At 43.4% G+C, this 18766-nt stretch overlaps 1 protein-coding gene and 1 non-coding gene across 3 annotated transcripts in view; both read right to left on the bottom strand.

The window, feature by feature from the left end:
• zgc:152891 (uncharacterized protein LOC767741 homolog) overlaps positions 1 to 18505 on the bottom strand; it is a 19183-nt gene extending 678 nt beyond the window's left edge. Inside the window, exons 1-15 of one of the 2 annotated variants that reach the window (XM_044221295.1) lie at positions 18107 to 18505; positions 17483 to 17558; positions 14848 to 15028; positions 13165 to 13420; positions 12419 to 12500; positions 11313 to 11402; positions 11056 to 11171; positions 10269 to 10441; positions 10036 to 10179; positions 9127 to 9330; positions 7705 to 7791; positions 7450 to 7619; positions 6107 to 6222; positions 5905 to 6005; positions 5167 to 5337 (exon numbers count right to left, since the gene is read on the bottom strand). In XM_044221295.1, the coding sequence (XP_044077230.1) occupies positions 5167 to 5337; positions 5905 to 6005; positions 6107 to 6222; positions 7450 to 7619; positions 7705 to 7791; positions 9127 to 9330; positions 10036 to 10179; positions 10269 to 10441; positions 11056 to 11171; positions 11313 to 11402; positions 12419 to 12500; positions 13165 to 13420; positions 14848 to 15028; positions 17483 to 17558; positions 18107 to 18173 (2034 nt within the window). In that variant the 5' untranslated portion in view covers positions 18174 to 18505. The remainder of the gene's footprint in view (positions 1 to 5166; positions 5338 to 5904; positions 6006 to 6106; positions 6223 to 7449; positions 7620 to 7704; positions 7792 to 9126; positions 9331 to 10035; positions 10180 to 10268; positions 10442 to 11055; positions 11172 to 11312; positions 11403 to 12418; positions 12501 to 13164; positions 13421 to 14847; positions 15029 to 17482; positions 17559 to 18106) is intronic. The other variant, XM_044221296.1, reaches the window with a different exon arrangement.
• trnam-cau lies at positions 1370 to 1441 on the bottom strand. Its single transcript has one exon. It is a non-coding gene; the product is annotated as a tRNA-Met (tRNA).
• Positions 18506 to 18766: the final 261 nt, after the last annotated feature.

Consider the following 18766-nt stretch of genomic DNA (forward strand, 5'->3'; position numbering starts at 1 on the left):
GAACCACAGACTGTAAATAAAGATGGCCGCCGCGTCGCCACTTCCTGCCGCTGTGCTAAATGAAGCCAAAATATCCGGATACGGGAGCAGCCATCTTGGCTGGTGACGTCATTTGGAGCCAGAGTCTGCGCAGTGGTGATCGGGGGTGGAGCCGCGGTATCGAGGTCCCGCCCACACACCCGGCTGACCCAATCGCGAGCAGAGCTCAGCTGTCAATCATGACGTGAAACCCGCTTTTTATAGCATCAGATAACGAATTAAATCAGAATCAGAATCAGAATTAGAAATACTTTATTGATCCCCGTAGGGAAACTCTTTGTTACAACAGCTCGCCTTTACGTCAGTGCACACAGGTTTTTATAAACACTATAAAACAGGTCAGAAATAAATTAAGTATCATGTCGGTATAAGATAAACTAAGTGTCGAGTACCAAGTGGGTTTACTGGTTGATGATGAAAGTACAGTTTAAAAAACAATGTAACTAATTATGTAATAAATAATAATAAGCGGAGGAGCATGTACTGTCAAAGAGTAATTGAGGTATATAGTATCAGTAGCAATAAATAAGAAAAAACTAACAAGGGAAAACTAATATTGCATGGAAGTAGTACACAGAATATTGCACAATTATTATTAATTATGGCGGAGATGTAATGCTCAATGTCCAGTTTAGTGACTTCGGGTCACACAGACTGACACTTAGAGGGAGGAGTTAAAGAGTTTGATGGCCACAGGCAGGAATGACTTCCTATGGCGCTCTGTGGTGCATTGTGGGGGGATGAGTCTTCCGCTGAAGACTTACGGATCAGTTTGTTGAGCCTGTTAGCGTCCGCTACCCTCAGCCTGCTGCCCCAGCATGCAACAGCATACAGGATACTGACACCACCGCCAGAGAGTCACCTGTCTGTCTGTCTGTCTGTCTCTCTGTCTCTCTCTCTCTCTCTCTCTTTGTACCATCAAACCGGAGAAAAAAAAACACCATTTCCTTTTCGGGAAGATTTCTCATATTATAGGAAAGGAAGCTTTTCAAGTTTGGGATTTCGACTGAGCTCCAGGAAATTGGGACGCCCGTTTTTCACAACTTTCAGACATTTTAGTGACCAAATGATTAATATAGAGACTAAGAGCAGTCCAATATTCACTCTCCTCGTAGCTTTGGTTTGGTCTCCACCAACTTCTGAGAGAAATGTATGTCGGACTCTAACTGCTCCACTTTCTTCTATCTAAAAACTATTTTCTTTATTGGTTATGTTTTTGATTGATTTAGTAAAAATGGCTATTACAGTTCCCCACATGACTTGTTACGCCAGAGCAACGGTCCAACAGCCAAAGACATTGGGTTTGTTAATGAAAACAACAACAACCACATAGCAGAGGATGGTTTCGATCCATCGACCTCTGGGTTATGGGCCCAGCACGCTTCCGCTGCGCCACTCTGCTGCGCAGCTCCACCTGCGCTGGTACAGGTGTTGGTGGTTCGAGTCCTACACAGGTTCATTTTAGTGGCATGAACATTAGCATTGTCATTGTGAGCATGTTAGCATGCTGATCAGAATCAGAAATACTTTATTGATCCACGAAGGGAAACTCTTTGTTACAGCAGCTCGCCTTTACGTCAGTGCACACAGGAGAAAGTAGTAGCAAAAAAATATAATACACTATAAAAACAGGTCAGAAAATAAATTAAGTACCAGGTGGGTATAAGTATAAAATAAAATAAATGTGAAGTACCAAGTGGGTTTACCGGTATATTAATGCAATTTAATAATATAAGTAATAAGTAGTATTGTATCAGCAGTAATGGAGGTCTGGATAATAAATAGGAAAAAACTAAATATTGCACGAGTAGTACACAGAATATTGCACAATTATCTCAAGTATTGCAGAGATGTTAATGATCAATGTCCAGTTTAGTGACTTCGGGTCATACAGACTGACACTTAGAGGGAGGAGTTAAAGAGTCTGATGGCCACAGGCAGGAATGACTTCCTATGGCGCTCTGTGGTGCATTGTGGGGGGATGAGTCTTCCGCTGAAGGTGCTCCTTTGCTTGACCAGCACGTCATGGAGCGGGTGGGAGACGCTGTCCAAGATGGCATGTAGTTTACCCAGCATCCTCCTCTCTGACACCACCACCAGAGAGTCCAGCTCCACCCCCACAATGTCACTGGCCTTACGGATCAGTTTGTTGAGTCTGTTGGCGTCCACTACCCTCAGCCTGCTGCCCCAGCATGCAACAGCATGTCCACAATCCAGGACACAAGGGGGGCATCCACCTGCATCGCTGCCAGCTTCTCCCCCAGCAGGGCAGGCCGGATGGTGTTGAAAGCACTGGAGAAGTCAAAAAACATGATCCTCACCGTGCTTGCCGGCCTGTCCAGGTGGGTGTAGATGCGGTTCAGCAGGAAGATGATGGCATCCTCAACTCCCAGCCGGGGCTTGTAGGGGAACTGAAGGGGGTCCAGGAGGGGTCTGACCATGAGCCGCAGCTGTTCCAGCACTAGTCTCTCCAGGGTCTTCATTATGTGGGAGGTCAGTGCCACCGGTCTGTAGTCCTTGGAGCCACTGGGGCGTGGCGTCTTCGGCACAGGAACAAGGCAAGATGTCTTCCACAGAATGGGGACCCTTTGAAGACTCAGGCTCAGGTTGAAGACATGTTGAAGGACTCCACATAGCTGGGGGGCACAGGCTTTTAGCACCCCGGGGCTAACGCCATCGGGGCCTGCAGCCTTGTTTGAGTGGAGCCTCATCAGCTGTCCTTTCACCTGGTCAGCAGTCAGGCACACAGCAGAAGTTACAAGTGGGGAGGGGGGAGTCGTCGGTCTGGAGAGGGCCGTTAGCCTGATGGGGAGGGGGAGCAGAGTACTCAGAGGAGCTTGAGGGGGGAGCAGGAGCCGGTGTGTCGAATCTGTTATAGAACAGATTAAGTTCGTTGGCCCTGTCCAAGCTGCCTTCAACTCCTCTGCTGCCAGTCGGTCTGAAGCCAGTGATGCTCTTCATGCCGCTCCAGACCTCTCTCATGTTGTTCTGCTGGAGTTTCCGCTCCAGCTTCCTCCTGTACTTCTCCTTGGCTTCCCTGATTTTCACCTTCAGGTCAGCCTGGATTGCCCTCACCTCCTCCCTATTACCATCCGTAAAGGCCCTCCTCTTGGCATTCAGAATGTCCTTGATGTCCTTTGTAACCCACGGTTTGTTATTTGGATAACAATGGACCATCTTGGTTGGGACATTGCAGTCCACACAGAAGTTAATGTAGCCAGTGATGCACTCAGTGAGCCAGTCAATGTCCTCTCCATGAGGCTCACAGAGTGCATCCCAGTTTGTCACCTCAAAACATTCCTGCAGTGTCTCGTAGGCCTCCCCTGACCATCTCCTCACTGTCCTTGTGGTCGCAGGCTGCCTTTTAACCAGAGGCACATAGCAGGGTTTAAGATGAACCAGGTTGTGGTCTGACCTACCCAGAGGGGGGAGGGGGGAAGAGCTGTATGCATCCTTCACGTTAGCATACAGCAGGTCCAGTGTCCTCTCCTCTCTAGTAGGACAGCTCACATACTGGGTGAAATTAGTCAGTGTTGTTGAAACACTGACATGGTTGAAGTCATCCGAGATTAATATGAGTGCACTCGGGTGTTGAGTCTGGAGTTGTGCTATGGCGGTGTGAATGGCGTTGCACGCCGATGCCGGGTTAGCAGAGGGGGGGATGTAAACAGCCACAACAATGGCATGTGAGAATTCACGTGGCAAATAATATGGCCGGAGTCCCACAGCTAACAGTTCAATGTCCGGGCTACAGATACTCTGCTTGATAGTAATGTGAACAGGGTTACACCATCTGTTGTTAACTAGAACAGCAAGCCCGCCGCCTTTCCGCTTACCGCTCCCGGTGTGATCCCTGTCGGCCCGAACAGTCTGAAAGCTGTCGATGGAAACGTTATGGTCCGGGATATCCTGGTGTAGCCATGTCTCTGAGAAGCACATCAAGCTACACTCACGGAACTCCGTCGGACTCCATTTTATTCGCCAGCGATCTCACGTTGCCCATGACGAGAGAAGGCAGACATGGCTTAAATCTCTTATTCTTAAGTCGGCTTCAGCGCGATCAGCTGTTCCCTGGTGTAAACAATGCGGCCAAACAGCTGATCTGCAGCGGTGCCCTGACCGAGTAGCAGAAGAAGAAGTTCCACGGCGAAAAAAAGTACAAAAACACTTTCTACCCTCATTTTCGCAAAGAGCGTAGTTTAAATTACACTTACACACAAGTTACTCAAGTTTGGAAGAAAAAAGGAAAGTTAAAAGTTGGAAAAGTAAGACGACGAGACGGAGCTACGGCAACGGGCAGCATGCGGGCTGGCGCATGCGCACAGATGATAAAACCAAACTTATCAGAAAAATGAACACTTGAACAAACATCAGCGTGATGAGAGCGAGCTGAACTGACAGAAACCATCTTTGAGTTTTAGTTTGTCCGCTAACATGGAGGGGGCGGGGCTTCTGACCTGTACAGCAGCCCGCCACCAGGGGGCGATGCAGATGTTCTGGGGAGCTGACATGTCGTCCATCTTTATATACAGTCTGTCAGAACTGTCGGATTAACACGCCGCCATTTTATCACAAACTTGCTCTACAAGCAGCTTTAAATATATATATATATATATATATTTTAGCGTGCACATACACACATACAGTACACATGATTAGTGTTGTACTTAAACTAATAATGCAGTAAAGTCTCAAGTGAAGTGACAGTAAATAATATGAATACAGTTAGCCTGTTGATGAAAATGTTACAGATGTTATCAGGTATGAGCTCGCTTGCTGAAAGTTTCTAATTTCTGTTAATGAAATCTGCACGAGGATTTCTTCATAATATGTTTGCATTAATGCTCCACATGCATTTGGTTGTTACCTGCAAACATTTTAAGATTATTTTTGACAGATAGTATAGAAGCAGAGCGAGAGGACGTGCAGCAAAGCTCCCTGGAAACGAACTGTGTTACGTTGGTTCATACCACATACAAACATTTTAGATTCAAAAGAATTCGTCCACAAAAAAGACGAAGATTTAATGTGAAATGTTTTATGAGGCATGTTTTTATCAGAACGAGGTGCGTTTGATGTTTTTGTTTTTCCTGCTGAGCTGACAGGACGGTGTGGGTGGAGCCTCACAAAGTTGACGCTGGGCTGCGACAGCAGAGTCAGCACCATCAGGACGCGACAGGTCGAGTTCACATCCGGCAGGAAGGACATGATGTCGTCCTCCGTCACCGAGCCTTTGACCTGCGGAGGAGGACGCAACATGGACGCCGGACAGTTTGGCATCCAGAGGGCGAAATCCAACTGGAGGACACAAAGAGAGATAAATGAGACGGAGAGAGAACTGAGCATGCTCAAACTGCAGACAAGAAAAAGTTCATTTAAAAAGTCCTTAAAACATTATATCTTCCACCTGCATTGTGGGTAACGTAGGCGCCAGGTTTTGACAGGGAAGACGAATGTGTGGAATAAAAAGACGACATCTCTGGTTCTGCTGCATCAGTTTAGATCCTTTTTTTAAAAAACTGTCCATCAGGAGTTGGACGTGTTATAGACGTGCGATGCTAAATGTTTTAAAGGAGATCCCAAATATCAGAAAATACGGTTCATTAGAAAATCAAGCTCTAATATACAGACTGTGTGATGAGAGCGAGAAACAAAAATTGTCCAGTCGAAGAAGAAAAGAGCCATTTGAGACAGTCTGACTGTTTGAAACATGAAATGATACCACTGGCTTCACTTATTCAGACTTTGGAAATCCCAACATGTAGGAAAGCGCCACAATTGTTTTTTAGAAGTGTTGGAAAAGTATCTCCTGATCTTGTCTTTGAATGTCCTGCAGTCATGTGACGTGTCCCGCGGGTCACCCACCTGGGAGAAGTTAACAGCGGCATGTAGAGCTGAACAGCAGTAGATGATCATGGTGACAAACTTGGACACTTCTGCTTTGGTCTGGAAAGACTGAGGGAAGCCTGAAGGACGAGAGGAGACTCAAACTCAAACAGCTTCATCACAGTTTATGTTCTGCGTCTTCTCTGCGACCACCAGCCTCGGCTGTCTCTCCGACACGCACCTGAGTCGTGGTTGAATCCGTGTGTGTTGATGTCAGTGATCCAGTGTTGAAGCTCAGAGTCCTGCTGCACCTCATCGTCTCCACTGTAATACAGATCCACCCAGCGGACCACAAACCTGCCACACACACACACAGTTTATCTCCTGCAATGGTCGTAGATGGTTCTGCCCCTCCAGCCACACCCCGAGTCTCTACCTGCCCTCAGACTTTTCCACCTGGCCCAGTCACCTGACTCCCTCATCCACCTGCTCACCTGTTTCTACTTTCCCTCATCAGCCCTGCAGTATATAACCCGTCTGTGTCCGCTCATTCTCTGCCAGATGGTTGAAGGTTTCATGTTGCAAAGTTGCCATGTGCTTAGTACCTTTGCTTTCAAGTCACCTGAGCCTTACCCTGACTCTGACTGTTTACCTGTACCTGCCTGCGAGGCTTTATATACCTTCACTGTGGCAATAAATCATTGAACGGTGCCTGGTTGTCTCCATTTGGGTCCTCCTCCCTTTGTTGCTGGAATTCACCGCCGTGGACGGAGTCTATTTCTTTATTCCTGAAAAACTGTGATATTAAGTTAAAAATCTCTATTTAATGATATTTGTTGGTTTCCGAAGTATAAACACAAAGACTAAAACTGGGGAGCTGCTGGATGCAGAAAAGTTTAATTTATGCTAATTATGTCCACAAACACAGGTAATGGGATGATGAACATCGTGTATGTTTTTAGCATTTTTATCAAATGTTTGCATTTTATTCGACAGCTGACAGTGAAGAGGTAGACAGGAAACAAGGGCGGAGACATGCAACAAAGACCCCCGGCTGGAATCGAACCATGGACGTTGCAGTTACTGTATGTGGAGCCATCGGGCCACCAGAGCGCTCCAGCATCTTTAACTTTACTCACGTTTCTGCATTCAGTGGCTCCCATCCTTTTATTCTTTGTGTTAAAGCCGACCCTGCTGGGAAGCCTTTATCCACGCGTTTTGTGGTTCTGTATTGTTGTAAGTTTCAATAATGTTTCAAGCTTGAAAAGTGATTCAGTTGTACTTTTAGGAAAAACAAGTGAGTGTGAGCTTTCCTCCAGATCTTTCCCTTTATCTTCCACTCTACGAAGTCAAACTTGTGTCTTTTTGCACATTTCCATAAACTATACATCTGATCGCTGCCATGATGACGGAGCTGCTGGGAAAAACTGAATGACTCAAAATTAAATCAGATTCTCTCTTCTGTCATTAAAATGATAACATAATGCAGGAAGGAAGTGAAGTGTTCACTTGCAGAAACAGTTTATCACTTCTCATGTAATCTCTCAGCTGGTCTAATCACCTGGTTGAGGTGTGTTTGCTTACCTGTGCAGTGCGTCCCAGACTCTCAGGGCGTCCTGGGCGTAGTAGCTCTGGGGCAGTTTGTCCACACCGCGGTCGATCAGGTCGTCAGAGACACACAGGGATCGATAATAAATCCTGTCTGACGCCCGGGACAGAAATACAGGTAACGCCTGCAGACCACAGCCCATCGCCTGGAGGGACGACACCAACGCAAGAACAGATAACGGCACCGCACTGGTTTCCACATCTCCCTCTTTAACATTCCTGATGATGTACCTTATCAAACACCCCATCAGCAGCCAGCAGCGAGGCTCTGGCCTGGAAGTTGATCTGCAGTGACGTCCTGACGTGTGGCATCAGCAACTGTCCACAAAAACAGCCAATCAGAGAAGAGAAGACTGATTAAAAAAACAAAGCAATGGGAGGTAACAACATACAGTGGTGTGCAAAAGTGTTTGCCCCCTTCCTGATTTCTTATTTCTTATTGTTTTTCACAATTTAAATATTAGTCAAAGATAACACAAGTAAACACAAAATGCAGTTTTTAAATGAAGGTTGTTATTATTAAGGGAAAACAAAATCCAAACATGCAAAAAAATAAGAAATCAGGAAGGGGGCAAACACTTTTTCACACCACTGTACCTGTGCTGGTCAGTGATTTTCATCCCATCTGGAGTGCATATATGGCTAATTTTTCACCCACATTGGCCTTTATTTGTTCACATTTAGTCAAACTGTCCCATTAAAGCAGCCGAACCAGCAGTCAGCAGCTCCTGTCTGCAGTGGACCCGTGGACGGACAGACAGCTGTCTCTGGATCACTGTGAGACTGAAGGAAACTTAGAAACAGCAGGATTCTCAGGCAGGTTCTGCAACCAAAATTCCTCCACAGCGCTGTAAAAGACTCATTGCAAGTTATTGCAAACGCTTGATTGCAGTTGTTGCTGCTAAGGGTGGAGCAACCAGTTATTAGGTTTAGGGGGCAATCACTAAAAACTGCATTTTGTGTTTACTTGTGTTATCTTTGACTAATATTTAAATTTGTTTGATGATCTGAAAGATTTAAGTGTGACAAACATGCAAAAACATAAGAAATCAGGAAGGGGGCAAACACTTTTTCACACCACTGTACATCGTAGAAAGAAACAAATAGAAACAACATTTTAATGTGGGAACATTTGGAGACTGCTGAGAAACTTTGGGTGCTGACTGCAGGTTCAGCTGATGGTTCACCACCAGAGACACCGACACACTGTCACAGTGTCACTTCATACACTCTTATTATAAAAATATAAATTACAGACACTTTAATAACCACATGGATGTGAAATACTAAAACCTTGGTACAAATGGAGCAGCAGCAGCAACCAACGAGTGTGTCAGCAGAGAAGCGTCAGGTTATAATGGCTGCGCCGCACACCTGCATGAAAATGATTGGCTGTTGCTTGTCAGCTGGTAGCCCAACAGCTGGTGAATGAGCCAATGCTGGTAGAGCATAAATGAAGTAGCTGAACTATGCTCCTGTTCACTGAACGTTTTCATGGGTTTTGATAAGTTTGATAGCGTTTTTAGGTGAATTAAACCAAAATCAAATGCTCAAGTCAGTCGCGTGACAATCTGTGTAAATAAAGCTGTTATACGCAGTGTGATTTTCAGCAGGGGACTCATTACAGAGTGAAGGTGATGTGAGTTTGTGAACCTGATGCAGCGGGTGCAGCTCTGGCAGCTGTCGCAGCGTGGCCACGCAGAACAGCTCCCCCAGCATGTGAGTCCTCAGGTAGTGGGAGGACAGCTGGTGACACTGGAAGTCTGCGCTGTGAACCCAAATCTTAGCCAGCAGCCAATCACAGCCGGAGTCAGAGGGCAGGAAGACCGGGTTCTGAGGGCCGGGTGTCTGCTGCAGCTGAAGAAGCGGAAAATCACTGATTGATGAGATGATTGACAGTGCTGGAAATTAACATTTACTCGAGTACTGCACTTTAGTACAAATTGAAGTACTTGTACTTGAGTATTTCCATTTTATGCTACTTCCACATCTCAGAGAGAAATATTGTACTTTTTGCTTCACTGCATTTGTCTGACAGATTTAGTCGCTAGTTATAAACGTATAAAACATGATAACAGCATCATGTTTTATAAGTTCATCAAATGTTTTGTACATGAAATATATCAAACTACCCAACAGTGTATAAAATAGTTCAAATCAGCTCCACCTCGACCAACTGCAACAGTAAAATGTTATTTACACATGAATGCATCAGTAATATTAATCCAATAATCCAATATACAACAGTAAAACATAATGAGTACCCTTACTTTTGATAATAAAAGTACATTTTGCTGTTATATTTTCAATGCAGGACTTTTACAGTCTGGTACTGCTACTTAAGTAAAAGATCAAAATACTTCTTCCCCACATCTGATTGATCGATTACTTTAAAATCCTAGTAATAGCAGAATCATCACCCAGTGCTTTCTGAAGGGACATTAAAAGTACACATCAAGCATTACAGATGGGTTACTTTCATTTATAAGTGCTTCAGTGTGCAACCACACTGTCTGCCTTCCCGCCAGCAGCATCACCTGTATCAAAACACCTGAAACTCACCTGGATGGCGATGGGGAGCAGTTGTCCCTGCTGGTTCAGGTGGAGGAGGCACAGTGGAGCGGACAGATACGTTTGCTTCCCATTGACCACGTTGGCTGGGACGCCGTCCAGAACCTCGTAGTCCAACAGGTAAACGGCCCCTTTCTGTCACAGAACATCAAGATAAAGCAGCTGTGATAAAGTGCACAGCTGGCACCCAAGAACAGCTGGAAGTCAGAAAATGGCATGCACACCTTTAGCTCCTGCTCAAGGGAGGAGCCTTCAGGCAGGAAGGGGCGGAGCATGTCAGAGCTGACGGACAGGTTTGGAGGGAGGAGGCGGGTCTGACGCAGCAGCAGAGGGTTGCAGCCATTCAGACACTGGTAGCCAAAATACCAATCCTCCTTCCAGTGAGCCTTCACGAACCCTGACAGGGAGATAAAAGAAAAACTGTTATTCTGCATGGGTCATAAAAAAATTGTGTTAAAGTAGCAACCACATGCGGACCACCAGGAGTCCCCACAGCAACCATCCAAAGTACTTTAAAGGTGCTTTCAGACAGCGAGTGGTTACAGCCGCCATTATTCACTGTACGCTAGCTGTAAGCTAGCTAGCAACAGACCGTGGGAGTGTGTCTATGTGTTTTTGTTCAGCTCAGCCTATTTCCCTCCAGCCTCTCATCTCTGTATGTTTACGAAGCAAATTTTCCACAAAGGTTGAAACATTTTTAACTTTCGTGTCTTCGTGTCAATTCGCGCGCCGCCCCGGACGAATTCACGTCTGTTCCCATCTTTCCATTGACTTTGTTTGCAATCGCACTTCCTCTAAAATATACGCACTTTCAAACTACCTACACACTAGTAACTACCAGGAACAACATGACAACTGCCTAGCAACCACCTGGAAACCATTTAGCAACCACCTGGAAATCCCCTGGCAATCACAGAGAACACCCTAGCAACTGTCCAGCTGCGTCCTGCCAAACACCCATTTAGCAACACATTTTTTATACCCTAGCAACCCATTAATGTTGTCTCTTACTGGCGGTGTTGTTCTGGTGTCCGCTGTGGGCGAAAACCACCTCCAGCTCTGTGAAACTCGTCCAGGCCTGTGCTCGGTCATTGAAGCCCTTCAGGTAGTGCAGGTTAGTGGCTGGACTGAGGACAAACCAACAAACACAACTCAGACTCGTCCCTTCAGCACTAATTCATGCATTTGTCCTGAGTCTGTCTATTTCTGTTTCCGTCCCACGCTGACCAGGCGTCAGTCAGAACGTTACAGTAAGAGTGTGACTTCACCTCGTGTGTGAGTAGCTGAAGTTCGGCCCGAGTTCAGACAGACTGTTCAGGTCAACACACTGAGGAGCGCCATCGACGAACTTACGCCATCTGCAATAATGACACAAGAGAATGAACATCACAAAACCATAGAATTCATTGTAGTGTATGTAAACTCTGACATAGCCTCAAAGACCAGCTAGTAGCAGATGGCATTATCTGTTTGTCACCATTAGATGTTCTCATAGATTTGGGTTTAACCTCTAAAACTCTGCTAGATCCACCAGTGTAGGGGTGTCCAAACTACGGCCTGCAGGCCATGTGTGCCATGAAACTGTTCTGTAGCATACATTGGGAAGCACGATGTGATGACACCTATTAATCTCATCCAGTCAAGAGTGTTTAATCACCAGGAATTTTGGGCTCTCCCGACAAACGGCAACATTTCCACTTCCTCATAAGTAAATATACGTTCCAGCCTTTTTCCCTGCCTGCCTTTTGGACTTCTGCCCTTTTGCCTGCTGCCTATCTGCATAAGTTTGCCTTCTCTTTCAAGTCTGCCTGGTGTTGACCCCTGCCTGTTTCGGACAAAGCGTAAAGCTGAAAATTTTACTTTACCTGCCTGGTCTCTGAGTTGTGCATTTGGGTCCAAACCTGGTGGAGTCGCTACAAAATATGTGACTGTGCTCACGTCACTGATCTTTCCTTCGCTATCGATGTGGAAGGAGAACAGGAGGACGTGCAGTTATTGAAACGCAATGTGATGATATGCTCTGAAGTCTCCCACTGTCGGAGCTCTGCAGGGTTTGGAAAAGTCCAGATTTCCCTAAATGAGGCTCCGTTTATTTTGATCTGCAGACAAATGTTGGCAAACATTTCCTGTGATGACTCTGAACCAGATCAGACTGAGGTCCAAGATGACTGACAGTCACCTCTGTGATGCACTGTGAATCTCCACAACAGGACTTACACCTGAGCTGGCAGCAGCATCACTGTTCTCATTGGGAGTGATGTTAACTGCTGAGTGAAATTATGTGGCCTAGCCTTGTTCAAACCCCCCAAAACTTTATTCTAATATAGATCCCGACATTTTCAAATATACCAAGAATGTCTGTTTGCTGTTTTACCTGATTTGCTTCTGTTGATGTTGCAGCTGCTTGAGTCGCTGCTGCTTCAACTTCTCGTCTGTCTCGTCCTTCAGCAAACACCCTGGGGGAGGAATGATAGTAATAATAATAATAATAGTAACCATAATAAGAATAACTTCTCCTCTCACTGAGTATATAGAATACTTAGAACCAGCTATAAAGTTAAATTGTTTTATGACAACTAAAATTTACGAGCTCCGAAATCACTGACTGACACTGTTCTTTCATGAAACTGTATTAAATTTTTATTTGTATGAAGTATTTAGTATAGTATACAGTAGTAGTTGTATATAATATCAGAAGACAACTTTAACATCATTTATCATCCCTGTACAGATGTAGGATCAGAAACATTTCCAGATGACATTTTTACAAAAAGAAGTGGTTGAATTTAGCATGAATTTAAGTTATTCATTGAGACTTACTTTTTTAAAAAAAAACTTAATTGTGTTTCTCACACTTAAAGACATCAGGATGTCACACGAACCAGTTTTTATTTTAACATACTGCATCAAAGCTCCTCAGGTGCACATTTTGCTGTAAACGTGTGAAAGCTGCTCTCTGCTTCAGTCTCAGTGTAGCAGCTATAGGCTAAACTTCACAGCTTTGAACTGACAAGCCAAAATCAAAATAACAATATACAGTATATTAAAATCTAAGTATGACCAGCATGAAGAAGTGCAAAATATGTATTTCCAATTTTGAAACTTTGAAAGTTATCTTACACTTCGCACTCTGCAGCTCTACGTCGCCATCTGCTGTCCGCAGCCATCTGTCACACAGGAACACCTGTAGTTCTGGATCCTGAGGTCCCGTCACACCTTGCCCTGCCTCCTTGGCCTGTCCGTCTGCCAGCCTGCGGACCTCCACCCGGCTGCAGTGCCAGTCCAGGTTGGGGAATCCGGTTCGAGCCTCCAGATGAAGCCGGACCAGAACCAGACGACCCAGAGGCCCGTTGGCCCGGACCAAAACCGGACACGTCTGTCAGGACAGGAGGAAGAGATTGTCATTTTCCTTTGTAAATATTCTGCAAAGTTCCTCCCAGTACCGAAGAGAGCAGAAGTTTCGGGTTCTGACCAGGTGGTTACTGATGGATCTCCCTTGTTCTTTATTTTGATTGGGCGGCAGCAGGCCGGGCTACCTGAAACAGGTGCAGGTCCCCCAGTGTGGACCTGTACCATAGACTACAGGTTGCTCCTATCCACCGACTCTTATCCCCTAAACAGAGGATGTAGCTTAAAATAGAGGAAATGGTTGGTAATATTTGCCAAAACAATCTCACCCAATTCTCGTCCATGTTGGCTTATAAATCAAGACTGAAGGTTCATTCTTGAATACGACACAATTAATATAGCATGTTTAGGTAACTAATTAACATTGTTTATTGGCCCGGACTGTATTATTGATTGCTAAGCAATTCAGGAAACTCAGATTCCAGTCAAATTTGCTCTTGCATCATTCTCCTCGCTACGGTTTCTGTGGTTGCCATGGTCACACGATGAGCCGCAGTGGCTGCTAATTTTGCGGTAGTAGAAAAATGTAATCAATAATCATGAACTCAGACAGCAGAGCGCCTACCTCAGCATGTCCTGCTGTCCTGTCTGCAGTGGAAACAATGGAGATGGCAGCACTTGCCACTTTAGGACCTGCTCACACCAGCATTTGACAGCAAAGTTTGATACCAAATTGAATTAATCTGAATAGAGCTGTTTCTTAAATAAATCAACATGGGATTTCCCATCAAGTTCCATTTTGGGACACAAATTTTCTCTGTAGATAAAGAGAAAACTGTCTGAAGTTCCAAGTATGCTTGAAACAAACTGGTATCATTTGGCAAACAGATGCAGTCTCAGTTCAAACCCTGCCTTCTTTCACACCTCTGCACACCTGGCACATCGCACATCACACATAAAGCAGGTGTGATTTTTAGATTCTCTGTTTCAGAAAGTTAAAGAAATTACACATACTGACCTGTTTAGTGTGTTAAATAGGTCAACCAGTGTTGACCTATGAAGAATAGCAGTCGCATTGTTGAGACCAAAATGGAGGAAGCTTAGCTGATACTTTCATACTGTCTCTGGTAAAACTGCGGAGGTAATGCTGTCGGATATCAAGCCATCTGAAAACATTACCTAACTCAATAGCTAGCTGATGTTGCTAGCTAGCTAGAAATTTAGAATATGACCAGGACATAAAATAAAGGTTTAATTTTTGTGTTGTTTGTAAGTAAGTGGACCTTGTGCTGAGACTGTTTTGGTAAACTACAATTTCCAAAGTCAATAATTAACCTTCAAACTCAATATTTAGTTTTTATTTCTGTATGATCTGAATGAATGAAGAGAAGAAGAAGAGACATTTAAAGAATCACTAACTGCTCTGTTCGTGTCGAGTCTCCGACTGAAACTCACCGATCCAGGCAGGAGATGGTGGTCGCCCTCGTTCACGCTGATGGGTGGAGTCTCCCCCTGCGAGCCAATCAGGTTAAGCCACAGGCGGCTGAATGTTCCACAGGTGGGACCAGGTGAGGTGTGGACTGTCACCTCAAACTCCTGACAGGAGGCCTTCATGTCGGCCATGATGGTGACACAGCTGGTGAGGATAGAGAGACTGACTGCAGGTTCATGAACCGTGTCCTGCTTTAATTATATTCCCAACAGCAACTTTGTGATACAAGTGATGGTTGGCTACGCATTCGCGGTGTTCGGTACATGTACGAACGAATCTTTAACACAGAATCTTTAAACTGAACTGACTATACTGGATCACCGCTGTCACTAACTGAATCAGTAGCTTTTAGTGGTGAAGCTCCTCACTGGTGACTGAGAGCATCGATTATTACTTCCAGGCCAAGAAGCATTTCATACATTATTTTCTGGGGTTAGTGGTTAGGTAGGAACAAAAACACAAAAAAAAAACCAAAAACATTCAAATCACTTGTGTAGTATTTCTGTAAAGGAGTCGGTCCTGGATGCTATCAGAGTTTAAGCTAACGTTAGCAGCTCTGTCTTGATCTTCATTGGATTTGAGAAAGTTCACACTCCAGCCAAACTTGTTACCTGAGATAATGTTACGTTAGCAAAACACATCTGTAAATGCGAACGACAAAGCATAAATCAAACATCCGTCTTGCTTGTTCAAATACGTAAGCTAAGCAGGTTTGTTAGAGTGAAACACGAGTCTGATCTGATATTTTTCCCTCTCATAATTAAAGAACTACTTCTACACTCCGTCACAAGAACAATGCTGTTTCTTTACTTCCATGACTTCTACATGGATCATCAACTGGTGAGGATGACGACTTTTTACCAGGGACCTGTTAGCTTTAGCCTCAGTTAGCAGGATGTATGTAGCCATCATGTGCATATTTGAGACCTTTATACAGGGTTCTTGTTTTAAAATGAGTCAGTTGAGGCATTTTCAACCACGCCAACGTTTGCTTAATTAGTCAGCTACAACTGATCAAAAGTGCCAGCGACAACTGTCATTTCCTTTAATTTAACGGGCTGGAAATGAGAAGCTGCTTTTGTCTGCTTCTGTCTGAAATCAAGGACCCATTGTTTCAAAAATTACTATGAGATCTGATGGTGAATCTGCCATTGTTATCAGTTTAAACTGTATGTGTGTCGTGCGAGAACGTGAAGCTTGACAGGCATAGCAGCAGTAACTCCACTCATTATTCTGAACTGGCAACATGTTTCACCTCGTAAATTTGAAGATTGGATCAAGGAAGTACTGAACTGTATCAAGCTAATTAAATACTCTACTAAGGGCTTTCTAAAAACTTTTTACACAATTTGGTATCAGTGGTTCTGGCTCTGGTCTTTATTGATTTTGTATTAAAACTAAACTCAGTGGTATCACCCACCCTTAGATATCTAAAAACACATGTTTGGTAAATCTTCCTCTGCAGGACTCCAGCTGGCTCTGATAAGAGCTCATTTGTTAACCTCGCTGATATTTGACTTGGAAATGAGCAAAAGCGACTGTTAGCATGGGAGTTGTGTCACATGAGACTCTGTCGTCCCACAGTAAACACACACAATGTTAAAAAAACAACAACACTGCACTCTTTCATCTTTAAGGTCACTTCCTTCTTTCATTGGTCCCCGAACAGGAAACTTCCTGTTCTGGGTTTAACTGTCAGAGAAATCAGTTGAATATTCAAAATATACAAAATATAATAGCCATTTTTAATTTTTAAGAGATCCTTGTTTTTGTTAAGCAGATGTTGTTGCAACACTTTTTACAGGTCTTTTTAATTTTCTAGAACAAACTAGTCATTTTGTACTAAGTAGCTATAGGGGAAAATGGAAATTTCTTTGAGAGAACAACTCAATTTAAACCAAAGGAAATATTCATTCATTACTTGTTTATTGTAGGAAACTTTATTCCTCATATTTGTTGAATTGTTTGCTTGCCTTTCATCAGCTTTGCTGGTTCTGACCTGCTGTGTGACTAAAAGACTCTCCAGGTTACACTGGAAGTAAACTGGATTGTATTTGCTGGAAGTGCACCAATTGAAAACTGTCACTGTTTCCATCCACTGCCTTGATTTTTCACATCAAATTTGTACTGAGTTTGTGAATAAAATGCAAATGTGAACAGCAGTGTGATCTGTTATAAAGTTTAAAGCAGATAATATCGTCAACGTGACATCAAAATCTGTTTGCTCCAGCTGTGAGTTCTTGTCTGCAGGAACTAACAGGATCTGTGCTCTTTTCACTGATCAGCAAAATACTTTTTAAGGTCTTTTTGTCACTAAAGACCAGTCACATCACTGATTGAAACATTAGAAAATAAAAGCTTTGTTTAGCTTCTGCATGACTGGTTTATCTAAATAATTTTTAAGATTTAACTGAACAGAAGACGACTTAAGACCTGCAATTTAGGTGCAATAATTTTGGATCTATTTTAAGTCTGTCCAGGAGTTGCAGAAAGTTTTCATCTGCCAGGTCAGGCTGCTGTGACCTTTGACCCTTCATCAGTGGATTCTTGTATTGTTTGTGTTATTTTTCGTCGATCCTTGGATAAAAATTTAATTACCTTAATGCAGCTACCACCGAGGACACTGTGGACATGTCCTCTGTGTTTTCTCTGAGACTTTGGTGGTTTTGATGACCTAAGCAGGAGTTTACATTCAACAATTAAACATAAGTATGCAGACGCTGAGTTTTTAAAGGCTGATTCTGGTATTAGTATTTTTTACACTGGACTGTTTTTAGGCCATGAAATAAATTAAAATAAAGGCATTTCTCCACCAACATTATGTCCTTTCATCCGGCAGAGCATTTCAAAACAGCATTGCGACCAACTGACAGATAATATAATGTAACTGTTAAATTAATATATACAATGTGAAGAAAATAACTTTAAGAAAATCATACAGATGGAGAAATTTGGGGTTCTGTGATGTGAAATATTCTCACAATTGATCTGAGTTAAGGGTGAGAGTAATATTAAGAGGTAAAAAGAAGGAAATCAGTAAACTGTGTACACGAGGGTGGCTTACACAGGTTATAGGTCAGGATCAGGATTAAGGGGGTTTAGTATTGGAACTATATCATTATATTGTTCGTTAAATTGAATGAAATTAGAAGAAAATGTAAAAAACTGAACAGAACAAAACAGAAAACAGTGAGAAACAGACAGACAGACAGGTGAGCATACCTGCAGAGTGACTCCTCTCCTCTCTGGGCTGCTGATGTGTTGAATGGCAGCTACAGGTACAGTGCATGTCTCTTATTTTTTAATGCCCCACCCACCACAAGTCCTCCACATCCTATTGGTTGAACCTTAACACCTGAAAAACTCCCTACAGGTACCACAAAGCTGGACAGTATAGATGTGATGGTACTTTGCTATTTCCATTCAGTGAGACTTTTCCTCCACTACATTTCAGAGTGAAATATTATGTTGATGATGAGCTCATATGATGTGTTGATGTATAATAAGTACAACATTAAAATACTGCTTCGGTTAGCTAGTTTTAACTACTTTATACAGTTAGCTAGCTTTAACTACTTTATATACAGTTAGCTAGTTTTAACTACTTTATAAATGGTTAGCTAGCTTTAACTACTTTATATACAGTCAGCTAGTTTTAACTACTTTAGTCAACTAGTTTTAACTAGTTTTAACTACTTTAGTCAACTAGTTTTAACTACTTTATATACGGTTAGCTAGTTTTAACTACTTTATATACGGTTAGCTAGCTTTAACTGCTTTATATACAGTTAGCTAGTTTTAACTACTTTATATACGGTTAGCTAGCTTTAACTGCTTTATATACAGTTAGCTAGTTTTAACTACTTTATATACGGTTAGCTA

The sequence above is a fragment of the Siniperca chuatsi genome, linkage group LG14 (assembly GCF_020085105.1).
Source record: "Siniperca chuatsi isolate FFG_IHB_CAS linkage group LG14, ASM2008510v1, whole genome shotgun sequence".
NCBI classification, from domain to species: Eukaryota; Metazoa; Chordata; class Actinopteri; order Centrarchiformes; family Sinipercidae; genus Siniperca; species Siniperca chuatsi.